Source organism: Peromyscus leucopus, chromosome 19, assembly GCF_004664715.2.
Source record: "Peromyscus leucopus breed LL Stock chromosome 19, UCI_PerLeu_2.1, whole genome shotgun sequence".
Lineage (NCBI taxonomy): Eukaryota > Metazoa > Chordata > Mammalia > Rodentia > Cricetidae > Peromyscus > Peromyscus leucopus.
The window spans coordinates 50,425,354-50,450,270 of record NC_051079.1 but is presented as its reverse complement, the minus strand read 5'-3'; the positions used below and the strand labels follow the sequence as shown (position 1 = coordinate 50,450,270).

The following is a 24,917-nucleotide window of genomic DNA, read 5'->3' as shown; positions in this document are numbered from 1 at the left end:
CAGGAGGGAATGGAGGAAAGGAAGGAGGGAAGAGAGGGAGAAAGGGGGGGTAGTGATTTGTTCACACGTCTTTAGCTTTAGTCTTTCTGTACAGACAAATGAAAACTTGCTCTATAATTCCCAAGGCAGATGAATAAGTATGTCTATAAAATGGATCAGATGATATTAAAGAAGTATGAAGACTGGAAAGATAGCTCATTGGTTAGGATCACATTAGGCTTCTGCAGAGGACATGAGTTCAATTCCCAGCCCCTATAGTAGGCAACTCTTAACTGTCTGTCACTCCAGCTCTGGGGGACCTACTGCCCTCTTCTGGCCTCTACCAGCATCTGCAATTCATGCACACATGCCCTGCTCTATCATGTTCACAAATAAATAAAAATAGACTAAATCTTGAAGAAGAAGGAGGAGGAGGAGGAGGGGAGGAGGAGGAGGAGGAGGAGAAGGAGAGAGAAGAGAAGAAGAAGAAGAAGAAGAAGAAGAAGAAGAAGAAGAAGAAGAAGAAGAAGAAGAAGAAGAAGAAGAAGAAGAAGAAGTTAAGTAGCACCATATGAAAATAGAGGAACCAGTACATAGAGTAGCTGGGCTGGCAACCCTAATTCAGTAAACCACAAGAAACCCAGCATGGAGCAGCTAATAGTGTTTTGTTGATGTTGTTGTTTTGTTTTGTTTTGTTTTAATTCTTATGAAGCCCAGTCTTTGATTCTCATTTCAGCAACAGCACTCTATAACATTTAAACTTGCCTATCTGAGCTTGAACGTCTGTTCAGCACGATGATTAACTATTCAAGTTTAGTAAAGAATGGTTAATTTAGCATAAACAGTCTAAGCTCCATTTTAGTTTTACTACCCTCGCTCTGGGAATCCATTGGTTTCTTGAATAGACTTAGGTAGCATTGGAATGATAATGCAGGTAACTTTTGACACAATTTCCTGGATACTGACCTATTTTAAATCAAGATGAGATTTTTCTTTCATTCCAAGCTGTTAAATTACTTTAGATTAATCTTAATAGTAATTACAGTTTAAACTTAATTTAAACTAAATTGTATTTGGCCTTAACTATTATGCTTTTAGTTAGTTGAGTCCTTGGGTTCAGACAACTAGCATCAGTCACAATCTTATCCTGCTTATGTTGTCTCGAGCCACGAAACAACTAGAAAGAGAAGTGACGTCCTGGTGTGATTTTGACTATTATTACACATTTATCTTTCTACTTTCTGACCTCCAATACTGAAAATGGAAAAAGGGCTACAGAGGGATTAGCATAAGATATTCTCCTAGATACTCCGTTTCAGGAAAGTAATGAAAACTATCAATTGATTGTCAGTGGTGCTGTCTATGTTAGAACCATCTAAAGTCATTTAATAACTCCGAAAACACATGCTTCCATGTCCACATACATCAGCATGGCTGTAGCCAGTACTAACAACACGATCTTCTGTTTAGAAGACGAGGAACTCCAAGATATACAAGTGGAAGGAGAGCCCACAGAGAAGGCAGAAGAAGAGGAGATAAAGGAAGAAAGGCATGAGCTAAAGAAGGAAGAGGAAGAGGAAGTGGAAGAAGATGATGACCAGGACATCATGAAGGTGCTGGGCAATCTGGTGGTGGCCCTGTTCATTAAGTACTGGATCTACGTCTGTGGGGGCATGTTCTTTTTCGTCAGCTTCGAGGGGAAAATCGTCATGTACAAAATCATCTACATGGTGCTGTTCCTGTTCTGTGTGGCCTTGTATCAGGTAGGTAAACACATGTGCCCAAGTTTTTAGTTCTCACACCTGACCTTCGAGAAGAGATGAGTTCTCTCCATAAAGATAACCATATTCTAGAAACTGATTGATGACACTCAGAATCCTAAAGTCAAGAATGACTTAGAATCAATGTATTCTCTCTCTCACTTTTTTAAAATTTCTATTTGTTCAGTGTTCATAACCTTTGTCCCACAGCAATATATTCAAAATAATATTTTAGGTACTTAAGTATATCAACTGTTTATTCTATAACTGATAGTTCAAACCCTTGAATAATAGTTATAAACTTTATTGTAAAGAACTAACATAAAAATAACACACTAATATTTTTAAAAAACAAACCCAAAGTCTATATATCTCAGTGAACTTCCATGCAGTTAAACAGCCATTCTGAAGCTATGGCACTTCATATTAGATGTTTACACATCCATTATCAAGTATCATCTTTTATACATGAAAAACCCATGACAGCGTTAAAACAAGAACTCTTAGGCAATTTTATTTTAAAATTTGAGATTCTTTAAAACTTAGAAATAAAATTCATGTTTTCTAAAAAGTCTTGATTTGAAAAATAATCTTTGTATTTAGATCATATTTTTAACATTTAATAATTTAAGAGAAATGCTGGACAATCTTAAGTAGTTAAGGATTCTCCAGCTTGCTCATATTGTAGGCTTTGGGATCAGGAAACTATTGGTACATGTGTGAGTGTGTGTATGTGTGTGTGAGAGAGAGACAGAGACGAGACAGAGACAGCAAGAGCTTTAGTAGCATGAAATAATCATATGAGAATGAGTGAGCCTTTTCACAAACTTAGTTTTGACTGATATTAGAAGGGAGTCCAATGATACAGACTAGAATAACAGTACAATATTCTTTGGGGCATCCAACAGAATACATAAAAGCAATGACAGTAGTTCTTTATATGTGAAAATGAGAGTTTGAAAATGTTCTCAGCAGAAATTGATGAACTCTTGAATACCTCTAAGGTATGAGAGGTGTCCTCTAATGAATATTTCACACTTTTGTTTATTAAGTACAATATTGAATGTCAAATGGGTGTAGTTTTCTGTAAATGCAAAACCCACGATGGCCACCATCCCTTGATCTCCTAGAGATGAGATGTGTTGAAAGGTTTCTGGATACTATCTGGGAACTCTGCAAAACATGTGCTCATGGAGGAGAAGCTGGAATCAGTGAGGTCTAGCAACTTATGCAAAGACACAGTTAGCCATGGCCAGTTCAACTGGAATTCTAAAATCTATCATCTATCAGTACAACTAAACTGCAAAAAAGAACCTTCAAGAACCTAAAATTAAAATCAACGTCATGTCAAAGATTCACACACACACACACACACACACACACACACACACACACACACACACACACACACATTCAGTGCCTTGCTTAATTAAGCCAGCTACCTAACCTAGATGAGCCTTTTTTTTTTTCTTTTTCCCAACCATTTTTCCATTTTCTCTTCGTTTCCTTTGCTTTTCGATGTCTGATTTGCAGGTGCACTATGAATGGTGGAGAAAAATTCTGAAATACTTCTGGATGTCAGTGGTCATTTATACCATGCTGGTGCTCATCTTTATATACACTTACCAGTTTGAAAACTTCCCAGGCCTGTGGCAAAACATGACTGGCTTAAAGAAAGAAAAGTAAGTGATTTGTGCCTGGGATGGGATGGTAGTGGGAAAAAACATGTTGACGCTCTTAATGCATATTGTTCCTGAAAACTCAGTGAACAATTTTAGTAAATTTAGTAAAACATGATGCTGATCTTCTATGTTCCCTCTGTAAAATTATGAGCTTGAAATGTGCTAATGATTCCATGATGGATGGCTAGCAAAAGATTTTTCAGCCCCATTTTAATGAAAGATGATTTCTGGTGTCCATCCCATGTAAATAAAACACAGCTGCCATGCCTTCTGCCCCTCAGATCAGTGCAGTTTTCTAGCCCGTGGGAGGCTCGTGGATTCACTTACCTCTTCCCTAGGTTTAGACTCTGTGGAATAGTTGGTGCCATAGGGAAAGACATTCCTGCTGTGCTGTTGCCCAAGAGTGATGTAATTGCACACTGCTGCATGCAGCAGAGTTCTCTCTTTCTGACTTTCTCTTAGAAGTCCCCTAATTAGTTTAGAAATCCAGCTATATCTGGGTTTTGGTCTGAAATGCAGAGGTGTCAAGGAGAAAAAAAAAGAAAAAGTTTATATATTATTAGAAAAATAGACCCACAGGGATTCATTGTAGATGTTTGTTGAGTACTTGTCCTGTGCTGGAGATGCGACAGGAAACAAGAAAGAGAGTTGAAGTCCGGGCAGCCAAAAAACAATCTACCTTGATGCATGTAAGCCATTAACACTTAGGTTAATCTGTGAAGGAAACACTGGACTGCTAGAGGGCTACAGGGAGCAGGAAACGGGTGGTGCTCCCAGAATTCTTTGTAGAGGTGTCCTTTCAATTCTACCTGAGGCACAGAAACAAAACTTTTCTTAGGAAAATGGGATTGTGACTGTAGGATGTGGGAGAGCATCCTAGGCAGAAAGAACAACAGATGCAAAGGCCCTGCAGCAAGATGGAGCTGGCCATGGGTGGAGGAGGGATGGGAGGAAGTTCACCTTCTGAGAGCAAGAGAGAAGCAGCAAGAGGGTTGGGGGAGCATAGCAAAGGCCCAGGCCATGGTGCAGCAAGCAGTTTGTGTTTTATTCGTGTTGGAATTGTCTTCAATTCTTGGAAGATCTCTTGAGTAGCTAAGGAAATGTGATTTGTGGGGAACAAACAAAATCTCATGGCATGCACTTAGCAACTGCCCTGTGAGAAAGACAGGCTCTTCCTCAGACAGAGTAGAAGGAAGAGGCAGAAAATGGTTACGTGTGCATTGGGTGGGGGGAATTGTCAGAGGCACTTGGAGGGAGGTGAAACAAACATGTAGGAGTAGTATAGGAACCAGGGATGCTTCCTGGTGTCTAAACTATACACAAGGCAGATGTCTGCACCCTTTAGTGGTTCAGGAGAGGCCAGAGTGGAGAATGGCTTTGCTAAAGAAAAGAGGGAAGCCCAGGCTACTGTTGCATCTGGAGTCAATGCTGAGCAGCTGGTTTCCAGTAGAAATGTGGGTCTGGTTGCACAGGAAATCGTGGTGCCGTTAGTAAGCATTTTCGTTTCGGCAGCACAAAGGTAGGTAAGTTCATGGAGCATGATGAGAACAGACAAGAAGAGTGCAAGAAAAGGGACCCCAAACTGAATCTAATGGGGTTTCAGTTGTTATGGACAGTACAAAAAAAGAGGCGGGGCCAAAGAGAAGACCAGAGATGTGTGATGCTTTGACCCTGAAACTATTAGAAGGGGACTAATGCTCATTTGAAGTAAGGATAGAGATACAGATACTGAATTCAGCTACAATGAGTTGTTACTGACTGCTGTGAAGACAGGCTAGCTGGATTGGTGCGAATAGTAGGGAAAGAGTTATACACTGAAAAAGCAAATGAATGGCTGTTGGGGCTTGTGAGAGGGAGGCTGGTCAGTAGTGCCTCAGAACGTTCCCTGATTTTCTTCTGTCGTCTTTGACAGGCTTGAGGATCTCGGCCTGAAGCAGTTTACAGTGGCGGAACTGTTCACACGCATATTCATCCCCACCTCCTTTCTGCTGGTATGCATCCTACACCTCCACTACTTCCATGACCGGTTCCTGGAACTCACAGACCTCAAGTCCATCCCCAGCAAAGAAGACAACACCATCTACAGGTGAGAAAATGAAAGAAGCCTCGGCTCTCCTGTTCCTGGAATGTCTGCCCTGGTACCCTACCTCAGTGGGAAGCCAAATCCAGCACTCTAACTTGGACTTTCAACCTTGAATTTCTCACTGGTGTGTGTGTGTGTGTGTGTGTGTGTGTGTGTGTGTGTGTGTGTGTGTGTGTGTGTGTGTCTCCCAGGCAGCAGAGCCACAAGATGCCCTATGAGATGATCCCCATGCGAACTTGTCCCCATGGAGACAGGGTGGACAACCCAAACTCTCCTATGTCACTGCTGGTTCCTTCAATAATGATCACTGCTTGGAAATGAGCAGTTGTTAGAACTGAAGGGATTCCACAGGCAACTTGATGGAGGGAAAATGACCCTGAGTGACACTTGTCAGTTGTTAGAAAATATCACAACTTGACCATTTTTGACATGGTATATCACAACAGCTAAAACTATTTACTATTGAATTCCGACAAGATGCATGCTTAGTTTAAGTATACTCAGCAAATTTTTAAAAATCATATTCAAATAATTTGGAAACATATTTTAAGCTTAGCATGGGTGACATGTGGTAATCCCATCACTAGGGAGGCTGACAAAGGAGGATGTGTAACTACAAGTTCAAGGCCAACCTAGACTACAATTAAAAAACTGAATTAAAACCAAAACACAAACAAAAACGGGTTGGGGGAATAGAGAAATCTTTCATTTGTGAGATTTAACTGTTGATCATTGCTAAGGATGACTTAAACTTTTTTTGTTCCTGAAGCTCTCTCTTCCCTTCAATGAATATTTTCTTCTCTTTAAAATTTCTTCCTGTTAGTAGAAGCTTTCTGTCACTGTTACCTTCATTGCTGTGAGTCTGGGTTTTCTGATATATAATCAAATAGGATAAAGGATATAATTTATACAGAAGAGGAAATATTTTTAGGACCATAGTTTTACAGAAGATAAAAGGCTCAACAAAGATTTTCCCAAACTAATCATCTGGCTTGTTTTCTGTCAACTTGACACAAGCTAGAGTCATCAGAGAGGAGGGAGCCTCCATTGAGAGAATGGAAGATCAGACTGCATGCAAGCCTGCAGGGCATTTTCTTAATTAGTAATTGATGGGGAGGGGCCCAGGTCATTGTGCGTGGGACTGTCCCTGGGTTGGTGGTCCTGGGTTCTATAAGAAAGCAGGCTGAGCAAACCATGGGGAGCCAGTTAAGTAGCACCCCCACTCCACCATGGCTGCTGCATCAGCTCCTGCATCCTGGTTCCTGCCCTGCTTGAGTTCCTGCCCACACTGACTTTAATGATGAATTCTTACATGGGACTGTGAGTTACATAAACCTTTTTCTCCCCACATTGTGTTTGGTTATAGTGATTCATCCCAGCAATAGTCACCCTAACTAAGACACCACCTGAATAAGACTGAAACTGAGTATGTATGTGAAACCTGAATTTAGCCCAGAGTTCCCTTGAAGTAGAAGTGAACTGCCATGCCAATTATACAGATTCTGGGAAGGGTTACTGCCTGGCACAAGGGTGTGCTGTCTCCTTTATACAGCTATAGCAGTAAAACACTTGCTTGTCAGTTCACTTAGAGACGGCAGGCTAAATGATTTAACCCCTTCTCCATCCTGCTTCCTTTATTCCTGAGCGTGGCTCAGCCCTGAGCATTCCTGGAGTGGTGACTTCTCCAAGAAAACCTAAGAGCATGAGAAAAGGGGAGGTGTTGAAGACTTACATGGGATTTCACTTTCAGGTCTGAAAAAAAAAATCAGTTCTAGATCCTTAGGGAAGTTAAATAACTTTGGTGTTATGAGGTTTTCTGTAAGAGTGTTCTATAAAAGTGACAAAATTTGAATTTGAATATTTGCTATGTGTATCATCTTTTTAAAATTCTCTCTGACTATATTTTTCTTACGGATAATGTTCACCTCCCAGTAGGGTTTTGTCCTGAGTTCTAATGGATGGCTTCATTAAAATCCAAATGATGAGGAAAAATGAATATGCTCAGAGTTGGGACTGCCTTCCCTGCTGTCTTTCTCTCACCTCTTCGCTTTGGAGAGCTTTATGAAAACTGATTTCAGATGGGGAATAATGGACTTGTTGTACTGATTAAATTGATTTCGGCACTCTGGTTTCTATTGATATCCCACTGGGCTTTCCCTGTCTTGTACGACTCTGGGGTGTGTGTGTTTGCATGCACACATGCAGTGTAGGCAAGCATCATTTGTATATGAAGTACAATTTACTGTATTTATCCTTACAGGAAGTGTAGTTAGAATTATGAAAAGAATTTATATTCAGACATAAGAAAAACTTACAATTTCTCAATAGGCAATCTCAGAAATGTCATTTTACGTAACTGATAATACATAACAGAACAATAATGTATGTTACATAATAACACTTTTCTAAGAGCCATCTTAATTACTTTGGTATCATTGCAAATTATCTATGGTTGATGTTAGAAAATACTAAATAGATTTTATCTTAAGATTTAAAGACGATAAAGAAAATATATTGACTTAAAACTTCTTTAGATCCGAAAAAGGAGCAGTCATTAATCCTTTAGATTCTATTTTTTTCTTTGATAATGTGTATCAAAAGCATCACTTCTTTTTTAATAAAGTACGTGAAGTGGGAGGGAGGAGGCAGAAGGGGCATGTGATCCTTGAGCATTTTTCCTGTGTGTGTCTGACTTCATGTTGCTCCTGAGTCTTACTGCCTGGACTCTTCTTCTTCGAGGCACCGAATCTCTGAGTGATGATACACCTGCCTAAGCTCAAGGGATGGTCTACTCCACTGCCTCTGCCTAACTGTCTTCTCTCTCTCTCTCTTCTGTCTCCCACTGCATCCTTGCGTTTTCTTCTCCTCGGGCAGCCATGCCAAAGTCAATGGTCGCGTATATCTAATAATAAATAGGTGGGTATGCTGATGTTTTCTCTCTTCTTTTTGTTTAAAAAAAAGTTCTTTCATATGTTAAACCTTTTACTGCTTTGTAAATGAAAAGTGGTGTCCTCAGATAGTGGACTGTGGTCTCAGGTATGCTCATGGATGCACTTTGCAAACCAAGCCATTTTGGTGGTGATACCAAATGGTGCTGCAGGAGTGGCTGTGGAGGTGGTCCAGGGTCTTCAGCTGGTGCTCAGTATTTGGTTTTGGTCCCGACTTACACATCCCATTGACTTTGTTCTTTGGTAGGATTTGCTCAAGGCTTGTCAGAGGGTTTGACACCTCACTGATCATAAAATTAAGAGCTCAGCTCAAGAACTGCCTCCTCCACACAATCCCATCAATGCCAACATGCTGCTGACACTTGTCTGCCCTCCCTCCAGATTCCTGCAGCATTTTCTCAGGCTTTCCTTCCAGAACCCTGCTTGTCTTATCTCCCTTGCTAGAGGCATAAGCTCCTAGGGTCTGGATGTCCTGTGCCGTACACAGGAGATACCCCATCACTGAACCCTCAGCCCTACTCATTAATTGATATTTGGTAGGTACTTCCTGAATGAAAAAAATGGCCACAGTATGTGGTTTTAAAAAATTGATTTCCAAATACAATTCTAATAGAAAGATCAAAATATTAAAGAAGGGTCATTTACAACCCTAGATGTCACAGTGTGTCCCCACACCACAGGAAATACAAATAAAGTAACTAGACATAGTCCTTCCTTATGGTGGGTGTCACCTGAGCAAATAAAAGCATTGAGCAAGGGCTGTCTGGCCTCTGCTGGAAGCCAGTGTGAGAAAATCCCAGCTCAGGTATTTAGCTGCTGGGTTGAGAAGAAGACTATACTCTAGTTGGGAATCTTCCCCAGCTACTTAAATTCCCTGTGTCCCAACAAAAGACAACTTTCTGCTTGTTCTTTTTCATAAAGCATCTATCACTTGTTTAATTAGGAGATATATATATATATATATATATATATATATATATATATATATATATATAGAGAGAGAGAGAGAGAGAGAGAGAGATTCAGACTCACCCCAAATAATTAAAATCCCCAAATATTCCAGCTTTACACTACCGTCTTTCAGTGAAATCTTTCACTCGTGGAGAATGCCAGAAGGGCTGGCATACCCACCAAGGAAACATTAATCAAACACACTTGACTCTCATTCCAAAACATGTGCTTCCTGTTGTCTTTAAAGTGTGTCCAAATTTTAATAGAACCACCTACTCAATTAGAATGGTAGGATGAGCATGGTTTTCAAGTCTGATGCTGTTTTATAAGGAGAAAAATGTGATGCGAAAAGTGAGTTTGTAAATTTGAGAAAAAAAAAGAGAGAGAGATACCTACATATAGAACACCAGGCAGATATTACCTTAACCAAAATGTGTAGTAAACGAAGGTAGCATGCACTGGGCCACTTGGAAAAGATGTGGAATGATGTCTAGAAAATTGCCAAAACATAAAGTTGAATATTTTCTCAGGGATGAGTTAATTCTTTCCATGGTGTAGAAGCAGAGATATGTGCAAACTCTCTGGATTCTATTCAGAGAAATCAGTACCATACATGTAAGATGTAACACCATACATGTAGGATGTGACGCTAAATTCACAGATGAGCTGTTTCTATGTGAATACAATCTTCTTGAAGTTGTATTAGTTCCGTAAAAACACTTCCAATGTCACTAATGTTGTGAACACTGCAGATCTGCACTACACGGCCTTTCCTAGCTTCAGGCATGTCTTACATCTGTGAAAGGGGTGAGTGCAATGTGTAGTTCACACACACCCCAGTTAGGATAGTTCCAACTCATAGACTTTAAACTAAGGGATTCTACCATGGCCAGTTTTCTATCTTTCCTTCTTGGAAACTAGCTTACGATGCAGCTTCTCAAAGCCAAGTCCCGAGACTAAATTGAACCTCCTTGGCTTTCACATCACATAATTTGTGTCATTGAAGAAGGTGTCTCTGGTGCACAGAAGAAGGTGTCTCCAGTACACAGAAGGTGTCTCTGGTGCACAGAGTGCCTTTACTAAAGTTCACTGAGTTGTAGTGTGAAAATGCACACAGCAGAGGAGATGACTGGTGTAGGACACTGAGTCCTCAAAGGAAAGAGTTGGATTAATAAACGAAGAGATGAAAGTCATCTGCCTCATTAGGATGTGAAGGGCAAAAACATTTTTATTCCAGAATTAATAATAAGAAGCCAATAGCTCAGAGTGTTAATCTCACAACACGCCCCTCCTCTCTCTCTCTCTCTCTCTCTCTCTCTCTCTCTCTCTCTCTCTCTCTCTCTCTCTCACACACACACACACACACACACACACACACACACACACACACACAGATGGATGAATGGACACAAGGACACAAAGACAACTGAAGAAAAAAAAGAAAGAAAATGTAAAGAGGTGAAAATGAACTTTTTCTGGAGACAGATGTGTAAAATGGTTTGATGTCAGAAACTGGAAAGAAGACTTCCCAAAATCATCCCACATCTCTCTGGTGTCCCAGATAAAAGCTTGTCCTCTGGACATTAAAGACTTTATGAGGTCGGTAAAAAAGGACAAGCATTATGAGCTCTGCAGCCTGAAACTTCAGGGAATGTCTCCCTGGAGTGGGCTTTTCCAGCTGAAAGTGACATTGGCTTTTCTGGAGACTGATCCAGCTCCTGTATGTAGCCGAGGTCAGTTCCTTCAGTGCTGAGCCCTGTGATCACATGATTAAGAGCTGCACACAGAACAGTGAGCAAGCCTGAAGAACAGATTCCCTAGAGAAACACTGGGCATTTTCCTTGAGAGAGATTTTCTTTTTCTTTTTTGTTTTTTTCGAGACAGGGTTTCTCTGTGTTGTGTGGTGCCTCTCCTGGATCTCGCTCTGTAGACCAGGCGGGCCTTGAACTCACAGTGATCCTCCTAGCTCTGCCTCCCGAGTGCTGAGATTAAAGGCGTGCACCACCACCACCACCACCACCACCACCACCACCACCACCACCACCACCACCCAGCAAGAAAGATTTTCTTAAATGTACAAACTGGCAGGCGGCAGAATCACCCCCCATGTTTAGCATCTTTTCCACAGCCCTTCACTGAGTGGACCCCTGCAAGAGCACATGCTGAACCCTGATTTTTCCCGAGGATGAACTTACAATGCAGGCGACCACACCCAAGCTGAAAAAAAATCTCTTCTTAGAAGGTTGTTTTGTTTTGCCTTAAATTTTTCCTGTGTGTCTACTCCTGATATGAACCATTCACAGAAACCACCCTAATATTCCAAATATCCTGTAAAGAGGGCCCAATTGTTTCCATCTCACAGGTTAACAGATTGAAGCTAAGGAAGCAGGCCCAGTACTTTGCCAAGCCATGTAGATAGAGTCTCTTCCCAATGGGGATTCTGCTCCAGGCTTTCTGTCTCCTGAACCCCAGGCTTTTGGCATTCTCCTTGATCATATTCTCAAAAAAATGGTATGATAAAGATAAAAACGAGAGAGCTGGAAAGATTACACAGTGTTTTTAAAACAACGTGCTCCAAACATTGTGCATTTAAGATATTTTCATTATGTGTGTCTCATGGGCACACGTTTTCCTGAATATATAATGAAAGAAAACAGCCAGTGAAATTCTCAGAAGGTTAAAAAGCTCCGGTACATGTCTCTTCTCTTTTCCTTTTTTGTTACCCATCCTAAGACATGACGTTACATTGCTCCAGAGGCTACCTGGATGTGCCTCTGTCCTTCCTCATGAATTAAATCAGAGCATAGTAAACATGACTTGTGGTGCCCAGAGATCTAGTACTCTCAACTTTGCCTGGCCCAGAGTGCTTATAAAGAAGTGTTGGAAGTCAGTGTAGAACTACTTCCAAGAGTTTCGTTCCAGCATCTTCTTCTGCTTCCTTCATTTACCAGTATGTCCTAGCTGTGCAAGCAGTTGGGGACATCTTCACTGAAGACATTTTGTTATGTGGTCCTAATAGTGACTCTAGAATCAGCCTCATGACTAGGAGTGTCATTCCCCAAAGAGCAGGGATTATTAGAAAGTTGTCTTGTCAGTTCAGAGTCTATGCTGTCTTTAAAATGTAATCCAAGATCACAATTCCATAGGATAAATGACCAAAGTCTTTTTCCTAACACAAAGTACCCTCCTACTAAATAATGCAGGCCTGCAGCAATTTCAGAGCGTCTACTGGTAACTGTGACACCAGACTGCTGCTGCACCCAAAGGCATCTCACACAGCCCTGGAAAACTGGTCCGCAGATGTTCTCACTGATGTGAATGCACAGTGTTGCTGTGGGAAGAAAAAAAAGTGATTGTTGCAGTTTTAAAACTAAACTTCCCATAAACTGAGAAGATAAGTTAACTAGCTTAAGGCAGGGGTAGGATGTCCACATAACCCCCAACCCAAGCCAAATTCCTACCCATCCCCAACCACACCCCCATCCCAGCCACACCCCCATCCATTCACAGCCACTCCCCATCCCCAACCACACCCCCATCCACAGCCACACCCCCTTCCATCCACAGCCACTCCCCCATCCCAGCCACACCCTCATTCATCCACAGCCATGCCCCTATCTCCAGCCACACCCCTATCCATCCCAGCCACTCCCCCATCCCAGCCACTGCCCCACCCCCAGCCACACCCTCATCCACCCCAGCCACACCCCATCCCAATCACTCCCCCATCCCCAGCCACACTCCTAGGCTGAACTCTTCTCACTCTTTCTGTGGTAAATTAGCAGTTTGCTCCGGCCATATTGCAGTCTACCTGCTTGACCCCTGTGAAAGAGAATGTCTTGTTATGATACTCTCTAAAAGCCCAAGGACAATGTGGACTCAAGACAGCATCATCGCCTTCACCCCATAGGTGTGTTTTCAAGTATGTTGTCAATGAAGATAGCTTAGAATTTATCCAGGCAAATTACTTATTTGATAGAAGATTAACCAAATTTCAGGAAAGCTAAATAATTTTTTGAGGTTCAACAATCCTGTTATATAACCAGGTTGAAATGTATGGAATAATTCCTACAAATGGAAAAGATGATTAGCATTTCCAGAGTACATGTTTGTAAAATGCACTGTGTGTATTATCTACAATGTTTTTTTATAACATTCACCTGAATAGAATTAAAGAGCTTTCCAGTTGGTTTTTTTTGTTTTGTTTTGTTTTGTTTTGTTTTTTTGTTTGGTTTTTTTTTTTGAGGCAATTAGGAAGTTAGGCACATGGTCCATTCCCACAATCCTAAGTAAGGGAGTTTTGAGGGCAGCCTGAGCAACATAACATTCCATCTCAAAAATACAGTGTGGGACAGAGTCCTCACGGGTGCCGTCTGCTATGAAGTAAGCTGTGGGACCCAGCGGCTGTCAGGGCGGTAAATCCCCACCTCCACCCCTGCATTCTGGCTCTGGCTCTGGCTCCTACAGGGTCTCCTGCAGCTTTCTGCCCACAGTTCACATCAATGGTCCACAGACGGGATGTGATGCAGATGTCTTAACCACTCCCAGAAGTGTGTGGCTCTCCTTGCACATGCTTTAGCAGCTGGTAGCATGAGATTAGCCAATGCCAAGGCTGACTAAGCGCATACATTATTTAATAACTTGAAAAGACTTCGGTAACCTGTGAATGACACGATTCCTGCAAGATGGTCTGAAACCTTACCAAATGAGCGTGATGTGGTTTGACCGGGGAGCCTATCTATCCTCTCCCCTACAAACCAGCCATCCCGTCCACTCAGATCAGTTGCTGAGCCTAGATTCCCAGTGAAAGCGCACTACTGGTTCCATTCTGGAATGCACTTGGCATTAGGTCGTCACTGCACCTGGCATACCCCGATGTGATAGTGGATGATATATAGCATGATATGTGATCTCTGACGTCCTTATAACTCCTCTGTTCTCATCTCCTTTTTTTCCTTTCTACTTCAATTACTTTGAGCAGCATCAAGAAAAAATTACCAATCCACCAGAATGAGTAAGTCCCCCTGTGAAGCCATGAAATGCTTGCTCTACATGATGCCATTTCATGCTTCTACACCCTAAACTCTGACCATTTTCTCCTCCAGGAGAAAATGTCAAGTTTAGGTGTCAATAGCTCTCATTCCCGACCAATCACTAGAACCTGAATAAGAAAATCTAGCAAAGCTGAGTGGACAGTTTGTTTTTAGAAAGAACTTCAAACAAACAAACAAACCAACAAAATGTGGCGGCGAGAAGCCAACGCCCACGGCGCAAGGTCTTTGTACACGTGCCGATTTGTCTTGGTTTGGCCTCCATTACTTACCCCTTGACTGCAGCCTCCTGGCACACTTTCCTCTTCTCACTCAGCTGCTCTCTGCCCACAGATTGGCCCACCCCGAAGGAAGCCTCCCAGACCTAGCCATTATGAATATGACCACCAGCCTGGATAAGCCTGAGGGGCAGAAGTTGGTGGAGCCTGGGGAGGAGAGGCCAGAAGAATGTGCCAAGAAGGCAGAGAAGGGTGAGCCAGGAAAGGACAGTGATGAATCTGAGGAGGAGGAAGATGAGGAAGAGGAATCGGAGGAGGAAGAAACTTCAGGTAACCAGCCCCTCTCATCAGCTGCCCTAAGCACAAATGACAAGAGAGACTTGCTTCAAAGGACTTGTCTGTGATTCTGTCTAATAGACATTGAAGGATAGTTTTGGTTGCTATAGTGATAATATTTATATTCCTATTACTGCAATAATTTCCTTTTTGTCTAACTGAAAGGGAAGAGAGCAGATAGTTGGCTAACAGCCCATGATGATAAGCAGACAGTCCATGAGGAGACCCAGAGGGGTGTGTTCTGGTCTCTGCTGTTTGTGGGAACCTCTCACAGGGCCTGTCCTACTGTAGGCCCCTGCACAGAACCACTGACAATTCCTGATGTCACCTTCAGTCAGAGATTCAATCTTGGGAAAGGCATTCTGAGGCTCATGAAGGAGAGTGGTAATTATGAACACATTGCTAGTTCTGGTCCAACATTTAGGAGTGTGAGAACTAGAGGTGGTGTGCAATTGCATGGTTGTCTTTTTAGGCTAGTGCCCTGCAGTGTTTTGGACAGCACTGACTTAAGGGCTCCATCTTTAGTCAGTAGATGTCTCTTCCCCAGCTTTCTTCCCAGAACTGTAATAACCAGGAATGAGTGGGGTAGAATGGCCATGGTTGTTGAAAAAACGTTATCTGACAGAGGATGTGAAAGGCAGAGAGTTTGGTCCCTGTCATAATGCTCAGAAATGGGGAGAGCGCAGCCTCCGGAGCAGAAGGGAGATGCTGTACATGTCTTAGCTGGGTCTCTACTGTACAAAAGCAGAAAATCAAAATGCCATAAGGAGGAAAATTACTCTTAAAGACATGCCCTGCATCCTTGTTAACTTCTCCAAGTCATCTCAGAAGACCCAAGGCAAGGACCAGATGCCTTTTCCACATCTGGATTGCAGTCCCCCCCCCCCCGACTGTGAGGCAGGGGACAATTTTGCCAGAGAAGTAGTTAAGGCTAGGATTTCATTGTACTACTTTAATGAGGACTTTGGACTTGACTAAAAGGGTCCTATCAAAATCCCTCCACACCCTTACTGTTATGTTGTACAAGCCTCTGGTTTGTTTATTTCTCTTGACTGCCTGAGTCATACGCATTTTTCAATGTTACTAAAGCCTTAGTGAATGTTCAGAGTCAAGGACAGTCACATTACAGCTACCTCTGACAGGTTGACACAATCCAGAACTGAAATGTGAAAAGACAAAACCATCCTGTGTGGCTTTCAGTGGGGTTGACCAGTACAGGGCTAGATTGGTGTGAGCCCCTCAGATAGAAAATATGCAATGATTTACTTGATTAAGAAGATGATTAAAAGGACTGGGGAAATGACTCAGATGTTTAGAGCACTGGCTGCTCTTCCAGAGGTCCTGAGTTCAATTCCCAACAACCACAAAGTGGCTCACAACCATCTAAAATGAGAATCAGTGCCCTCTTCTGGCCTGCAGGCAGACATGCAGGCAGAACGCTGTATACATAATAAATACATAAATCTTAAGAAAAAAAAAGAGGATGATTAGAATGAAGTTGACCACACTTTATGAAACCATGCTGATTCTGAGAACAAACTGTCTCTACCCGCAGCTGACCTGATAGGCATGCTTATTAAAGGAGATTGAAGAGCCTTAACCATTTATTTATCACTTGCGCTTGATGAAAAAGATGTTATTTATAGAGAGCTCAGGTCATTTAACACAGTCTTAAACGTAAATCAAGACAAATCTTTGTACTGGTTTAATTCTAAGGCTATTATAGTAACATGGTCCCTTGTATTCAACTTACATGCATAATCAGCAGCATGGCATGGGGAGGTGGGGTCTTGGGTACTTCCTCTCCAGGTTCATAGCATTCATCCACTAACCATTGGGCAGCTTCTCATTCCATCCTGAGAGTTACAAGCTATGCACCGGTTAATAACACAAACCGTGGTCATGCTCCGGGCTGTATTTACTGCCTTGCAGATCTAAGGAACAAGTGGCTCCTGGTGATTGACCGCCTCACTGTGCTCTTCCTAAAATTCCTGGAGTATTTTCACAAGTTGCAGGTGTTTATGTGGTGGATCTTGGAGCTGCACATCATCAAAATCGTCTCATCGTACATTATCTGGGTTACTGTGAAAGAGGCAAGTGTTCTTTTGCTGTACTACCAGACTGAACAGAGTGTGGAAGGTCCTCATTTCCTCTGTCCAAGCTCCCGTGGCGTTCATGTTATAATGCCCCTGGCAGTCAGGGATCAAGACATATACGAACGTATAGGCTTTGTTATATCGAGCACCCAAGTTTAATGGAGTGAGCAGAGAAGGGAAAGAGAAAGGGGGAGAAAGCCCTATGGCTTAGTTTCCACTTAGCTTGGCCATACAGCAAAGGCTGCTTTCTGAAGTGTGTGCCATGAGCTGGTTTTCTGCACCACATGGGACTATATCTCCCGAAGTTCTCTTTGAGGAAAGGAGTAAGATTCCAGTTTCTGTTGCCAAGGAGTAGACCCAGGTTCCAAAACATAATGAAGCCTTTACTAGAGTTCATTTCACTTGCTGGCTCTATAAGGTATGACATCGACAGTACCCTTGATTTATACTTCTGTCTTACTTCTTGGGAAAGAAAAGGATCATCATTCTGTCAACACGTTCGCCGTGGAGAAACAACCTTTCCTTCCATTTAGTCATCAAATAGTGTTTGAATACTTCTACACATGACATCATCCAAGGATGAGTCATTTTTCGCAGACCTCTAACTTTCCTGGATGGCTTTTCTCAGATGGTTACAATTCAGAATCTTTACTTTCAAACCCAGGTCAAAAACCTACTGCCTAAAACTTATTTAAAGAGTTCAACCACGACACTCCAAGCCAAGCTGCTTGGCACATAAGACCAACGGAGGATGGGCTTTGTGCAGAGGACATTATGGTATCAAATTCTTGCCCCCTGTCCCTGGATAATCAGAATCTTGTTACACACAGGGATGAGCAGCGTTTCCCTGGAAATTTCGCTTCATCTGGATTGTTTGCAGACCAAATATTTTATTTTTTTATTATTGATTTTTATATATTTTTCTTAATTAGCATACAAAAAAGCAAGTTTCCTTATGGCATTTTCATACATATTTTGATGGCTCTCCCAAACCCTGTTTCTCCTCAGGTCTCCTTGGCCTCCATTCCCACTGTACCATTCTCTCCCAGTATTATCCCTTGTATGTTCATGTCCCATATGCTCTAGTCCCTCCCAAACCCTCCTTAAAGCTCCTGTTTTCCTATCTCACTGGTCTCCTTCTAGTTTGCTGCCCTCTAACTACACTCGCTGGCACGTACACACATATGTAACATGGATTCATTTTAGGGGAACACTCCGTTAGACTCTTGTGGTCAAGGAGATGGCGAGTTCACAGCCTCCTTAGACCATGATGCTGCAGGAGAACAGGAGTTTGGAGTGAGGTGCATGGTACTTGCGCCAACTTGGTGTTGAAAGAAGTAGCTCACCATGATGAACCCGTTTCCCTATTTGTGAGATTACAACAATAAAAATATCTTCCCTGGAAAGACTCCTCACCCCTGTCCTCCTTCACCAGGCACTGGTGACCATATCCTGTGATGCACATCTTGCCCTCTCTCCTGGCCCTTCCCCTTCTCTGTCTCTTCCCTGTGTCCCCCTTTGGCTGTCGGCCCTGTACACAACCTATTCTGCCTATTCCCCACCTGGAGGGTAAATGTATATGCTCCCAAAGCCCAGTGACTGCCCGTCTACATCCACAAATGATGAGCATTGATCTGTTTGCAACCAACTACTTTCGTTGATGGGTAGTACATAACCTCACTCCTTGTGTGCCCCCAAAGAACTCCTGCCAGTGAGCCCTAAAACTCAACTCATTGCCCACATCATCGCTCCCTTTAGATAACTAAGAGATACGCAGCTTTTCTCCATCCAAACCATCCTCCATGTTGCATCTTGACATTCTTCCCAGGGTGTGAATGGGATCACATCAGACCTCTCTACCTAAAATGTTGTCATGGATATCTCTTATTCTTATACTCACATGGAGTAAGAACCTCACGATGTGGCCCAGACCACTTTAGGAGTGCCATTCCTGGGCTGTCTGGGAGATTCGGGGTTCAAAACACATATGCGTCTTATTAGATCGCTTGCTTCTCCAGGAATGCAGCCTTTGTTTCCCTCATCTATAAGGCCTTGCGCCTGCAATTCCCCTGCTCACCTCACGCCTTTTTAGATACTTCTGTTCTCAGCTCAGATTGCTGGCAGCGGAGCCATCTTTCTCCCCAGGAGTTAGGCTAAGACAGGAGCCCCCTTTACCCCACGGCTCACCCAGGCAGCATGCCTGTTGTATGGCTTTGTCGGGGACATTTATGCACTGAGTGTTTTCTACACGCTCCCTGAGGGCAATGTCCCTGTCCTCAGGACATTTGTTACCTTGAACCTGGTTAGGAATCAAGACTTACTATCTTTGCCTACCACTTAGAAAATGAAAAGTTCTGTGCAAAATATGTGTACTGCTTTTATACCAAGAGCCTTATAAATTGTAAGAAAAGAAATATGAGGCTTACTTTGTAGTAAATACCTTTAATACAATTTGCTTTGTAACATTCAAATTGACCCTACCTTTGGCTAAGGGAGAAGAGTCAATTCGTAGGTAAAAGCATTTTGATAAAACACCACATTCAGTTTGTGTCCAAGCACTTTCTGGGTTACTGAATGTTCCTGTGAACAGCATCTCTTTCTTCCTTAGTTAATGTAGGGCAGCATCTTTTTGTACCTTACCATTGCAGCACCACATTCTCAGAGACAGCCTTTGCCTTCAGCAGTGATAATCAGGTAAGGAGAAGAGTAGCAAGCAACACACTGTGTACATGCTGTTTGTCACTGTTCACGTTTTCTCATTTTTCATTTTTTTAAAGCCAGAGCTTGATGCCTGGTGCATAGTCAGTGTTATAGTGAGCCCATGCTGTAATTTTCATCCGCAAGTATTGGAAGTATTAGTAGCCCTGCGAGAATATCAAAATTAATATGTTTCATGGCTGAATAAGACAATGGTGCTTCTGTATTCTTCAAGAAACTGTGAGCTATGGAGACTGGCTAGACCCGGGGACATCTGTCTGCTTGATAAGTACATGTGCAGCCCAGAGCTGACAGTCAAGATGAACTCATTGGCCTTGCCCTTAACTCAGCACATTATTGGTATTTCAAATCTCCACAGTGATACTTCACCCATTCAGACTTCCCAAAATAACTGCATGTCATGTCTCATAATTTCTCCACTTAACCTACCATGGTCAAACTAGTTGGCCACCAAGTCAAGCAAATTTTACTTCCTACTCCAATCCAGTACAGGTATTTTTTAGCCAATCACAGAACCACATGCTTCCGTGCAACCATGGAATCCCTAACTCCACACTTCTGCAGCTCCCGTAGGTCTGGGCTCTGGCCTCTGGCCTAGCCCTTACATTTCACCCCCCTTACTTCTGTGGTACTTATCTCAATATGTTGCAAATCTTCCCTTAAAACCCTCTGACATAAGGCTCATTTCCAGCAGAGTGAGTTCATGTGCCATTTCACGGTTCAAAAGGGACAAGCCAAAGCTTTACTTGCAGCTTACTCCATCCTTGATTTGCTGCATCTCCATCCTCATCTCTGACTAGCCCTAAAATTTCCTGTTGTCCAATGGCCTAGCCTCACCATGCTCCCTCATGCCTTCATCCTTTGCTTCTGTATCCTTGACCTTGAGTGTGCTTTGCATCTTCACAGCCTGTGTTAGATTTTTGTCAATCCCCTCTTTGGGCTGAGGACCCTTCAGGATGCTTTTGTAGGAGCCCAGACACATCTATAACTTAACTTAGCTGCTGTTACATCATATTGATGCTACCTGATTGTATGTCTGTCTGCCTTATGAGATAGAGAATCTTCAGGACCGCAGCACCTCTATATCCTTGGAATGCCCAGCACCTAGGATAGTGCCCTTGTACATAAAGACTCGGCCAACTTTTGCTGAACTGGAATCACATTGTCCTGTCTTGTGAATGTCGTACCATGCCATGTATCTTTGTCCCCATTTCTGATTTTGTGTTTTCAGGTGTCTCTGTTCAACTATGTATTTTTGATTTCTTGGGCATTTGCTCTGCCATATGCCAAACTCCGCCGCGTGGCTTCTAGTGTCTGCACTGTCTGGACATGTGTGATCATCGTCTGCAAAATGTTGTACCAGCTGCAAACCATTAAGCCTGAGAACTTTTCTGTCAACTGCTCCTTGGTGAGCCTCAAAGTCGGGGGTCCTTCCTCAGTGACCTTAAGAGGATCAGGGGAGATATTTGGGGGAGTCTGCACACCAAGAGCATTCTGTTCAGCTTAAGTCACCTCACCCACATTAGATCTATTCTGGCCCCTTAATGGACCTAAAACTGCTCTTAACGTGAGACTCCTCCCCACTTGAAATGGGTCCTCACCTCCCTACCCCACAGAGCTCCCTCTGATCAAAGCTGAAGGGGAGCACTCCGAACACCATCAATCTCACAAGCCGTTGTCACCCCACTTTCTCTTCTTTTTAGCCCAATGAAAATCAAACCAACATACCCCTGAATGAGTTGAACAAGTCTCTTCTCTACAGTGCCCCTGTTGATCCCACCGAGTGGGTCGGCCTGAGGAAGTCCTCCCCTTTGCTCGTCTACCTGAGGGTAAGGCTTTGTTGTGCCTCATCTGGGCCTCAGCACAGCTATAGTTTGTAATCTTCCACCATGAGATGCTTATTAGCCCCTCCAATGGTAACTTGGTCTTCTTAGGTGACATCTAAAATGACTAGATGTTACAGTCAGTATTATATTGTGCTGAAGGGAAATTGACTTAGCAGCCTGACCTTGGTTCACTAAAATACACCAATAACTTCACTAGCTCCTCATGAAACTGTTAAAGCGTAAACAGAAGGGAGTCCAAAGGATATTGTTAAATGTTTGAAAAAGGAAAATTTGTAACACTGTTCACAGTGTTACCTTTTCTGGACACAAAGAAAAACACTAAATAAAAATCTATCAGATTGTCAATAGTGAATATTTCTGAGAAGAAGGCATAACAACAATTATTAAGAAATATTTGTTATTAATTTTTATTTCTTGAATGTTTAATGAAGAATACATATTTATACTATAAAGTAATACAGCATATTTTGATTGAAAATAACCATAGAGACTTAGTGAAAACAAAACCATTTAGATTCTTGTACATTCTTATACATTTTACTTTGGTGAATAACTCAAGCAACCTTAATCATTGTCCTAATTGCTGACAAGACACTTAATGATGAAATCTTTGCACTCAGCTCCTGAGAGTTTTCAATGTACTAAACATACCTTTCTGTAATTTCTAGGTCTTCTATAATAGTTACTGTCCAAGCAGCTGTCAAAAAACAAAAACAAAAACAAAAAAACAAAAAACAAATGATATTTGGAAAGTCTGAGAGATGGCCTCTGCCGCCCGTCTCCATATGCCAACTCTCTTGTCCTGACTATTGTTAGGATTAGGACTTTTCCATCATGAGCTTGCTTCTCAGGTGTTAAGTTCACTATCTAACTGGCGTGCTGTCTCCCAGCTCAGTGACTTTCCCAAATGTCCTTGTGCTACTTTGCATTTAAGGGTTGCAAACAAGAAAAGACAGCCCTTTAGGCTCTGGGTGCTGTCCCCTTGGCATGTGGCATGTACTTACCAAGAAAGTAGAAAAAACAACTGCAGTCATATACCCAGGCAGGCTGGATCCTGTTGCCACAGCAGTTAGCCCCATCTCCACAATGAAGGCTGGTCTTCAGTAAATAAGACAGATAAATAGACCCAATACTACATTGAGTACAGGTGAGATCTAATATAACATTGCTTTTTAGACATCCAGAATTAAATACAGTGATTTACTATAGTTGCTCAGAAGTACCAAATCACAAGGCCCTTAGGATACATAGATGTGCTTTCTTGCTTTCTGTTTGTAGAATAACCTCCTGATGTTGGCAATTTTGGCCTTTGAAGTCACCATTTATCGCCATCAGGAGTACTATCGAGGCCGAAACAACCTGACTGCTCCAGTGTCCAAGACTATCTTTCATGACATCACAAGGTTACATCTAGATGATGGACTTATCAATTGTGCCAAATATTTTATAAACTACTTCTTCTACAAGTTTGGCCTAGAGGTGAGTTTTCTTATTCGTGTGTTTGATTTCTTCTCATGAAAATTTAAATAGTTTCTTTGGGCTGGTTGGTCACTGAAGGTTCGTTACATGTCCCCATTCACAATTCACAAAGCCACTGAAGCTGATTGGTCAGCTTAGCTTAAGTTGGAGTTTTCAAAGGCCAGGAGCCAGTACTCTACTCCATCGTAGTGTGCATGGTCCCTCGGTCTCCCGAGCCATCTAAACACATCTGTACTATCATCTCAATTTCTTATTAAGAATAGAATCGAGTTTTGTTCTTGGTGTGCATTTTGAACATGTATAGTGTGAGGGGAACTCTTGTGGCCTGAAATGGTGATGATAGAATAGTAATAAAGTGAGTGGAATAGTGAAATTCTATTAATACTAATCTATACCGGAATTCATGGAACGAATTTGCAATGGTGATATTTTCACGAGGACATCATAGCTGTCACCCTTGCCCTGTTGAAGCAGTTACTAGGAAAGGTACAGTCGGTTCTCTCAGGAGTAACCATACAGCATTTCTATTTTCATGATAAAAGACACTCAACAGTGTCCTCAGGGACCTGTGCAGATAGACTGAGAAGTACTGGTCTCTGATGTCACTTCCCTTTCTGATAAACCCAATCTTTCTTATCTCTCAACCGTCCTTATACAGACCTGTTTCCTAATGTCAGTGAATGTAATTGGACAGCGAATGGATTTCTATGCCATGGTTCATGCCTGTTGGCTGATTGGTGTCTTGTATCGACGCAGAAGAAAAGCCATCGCTGAGGTCTGGCCCAAGTACTGCTGTTTCCTGGCTTGTATCATCACCTTCCAGTACTTCGTCTGCATTGGCATCCCGCCTGCCCCCTGCAGAGGTGAGCACTCTGCCTAGAGAATCTGCTGTTAGCACAGCCATCGCCAGTGGCCGACTGAGAAGGCAGAGATGCACCAGGGAATTGATTGTGCCTGTTCATCCCTGCCCTTTGCAGATTACCCATGGAGATTCAAGGGTGCCAACTTCAATGATAACATCATCAAGTGGCTGTACTTCCCAGATTTCATTGTGCGCCCCAACCCTGTGTTTCTTGTCTGTAAGTCTTTCGGCTGTGGGACCATAGGATGTAGGTATTTGGGCTTATATTTGTTCATTTTTATTCATGTGTTAGACGTCGCCTTTAGTTCCTCCACTGAACTTCCTAAGTGGATGACGCTTGTCTTGTGTACTAATATGTTAAGTCACCAATAGCTTCTACTTGCTCACTTCCATTTGCAAAGTGAATACATCAACCCTGACGTAATTCATTCTCTTCCCAGCACCTCTCCCTTTCAAAGACAGACTAGAGAGGGAGCTTTACAAGCTGGCTCCATTTCCAGCCGCCATGGCAGGAAGACCAAAATGAGAGACAGGGCTGTGGCAGCAATGGGGATCCCACAGGTGACAGTCACAGGAGAGCTGCATGCAAGGCCTTCCAAGACAACCGGAAACGGAGGGTTGGAGCAGTAGTTCCAAAACACTAAGGAGGGCAGTGCCGTGGAGAATTCCACAGTAACTGCCCTACTGTAGAAGGTGCAGTGTGATTTTTTTAAAAAACAAGGAAGCCACCTGTGCCTTGGGAGCAGCCCAGAGACCTGACGAGGAGGTTTGTTCTGGACAGCTCAAGGCCATGTCCATGTTCTTTTATGAGCTGTCTATTTCCTTTGCCACCTGCTCTTGATTATCCTCAGTGTGAGCTCTGAGAAAAGTCTGGTGACTAATGCAGAGGGACTGCTGAGAGTAAAGA

The 24,917-nt window shown here is 42.5% G+C and overlaps 1 protein-coding gene across 1 annotated transcript in view; it reads left to right on the top strand.

Annotated features, from left to right (window-relative positions):
- Positions 1-24,917, top strand: part of Piezo2 (piezo type mechanosensitive ion channel component 2) — a 405,018-nt gene that overhangs the window by 310,517 nt on the left and 69,584 nt on the right. Inside the window, 11 exon segments of the mRNA XM_037197168.1 lie at positions 1,450-1,742; positions 3,273-3,421; positions 5,334-5,507; positions 8,379-8,420; positions 14,788-15,002; positions 16,941-17,101; positions 21,054-21,230; positions 21,526-21,651; positions 22,948-23,148; positions 23,807-24,011; positions 24,126-24,227. Coding sequence (XP_037053063.1) covers positions 1,450-1,742; positions 3,273-3,421; positions 5,334-5,507; positions 8,379-8,420; positions 14,788-15,002; positions 16,941-17,101; positions 21,054-21,230; positions 21,526-21,651; positions 22,948-23,148; positions 23,807-24,011; positions 24,126-24,227 — 1,845 coding nt within the window.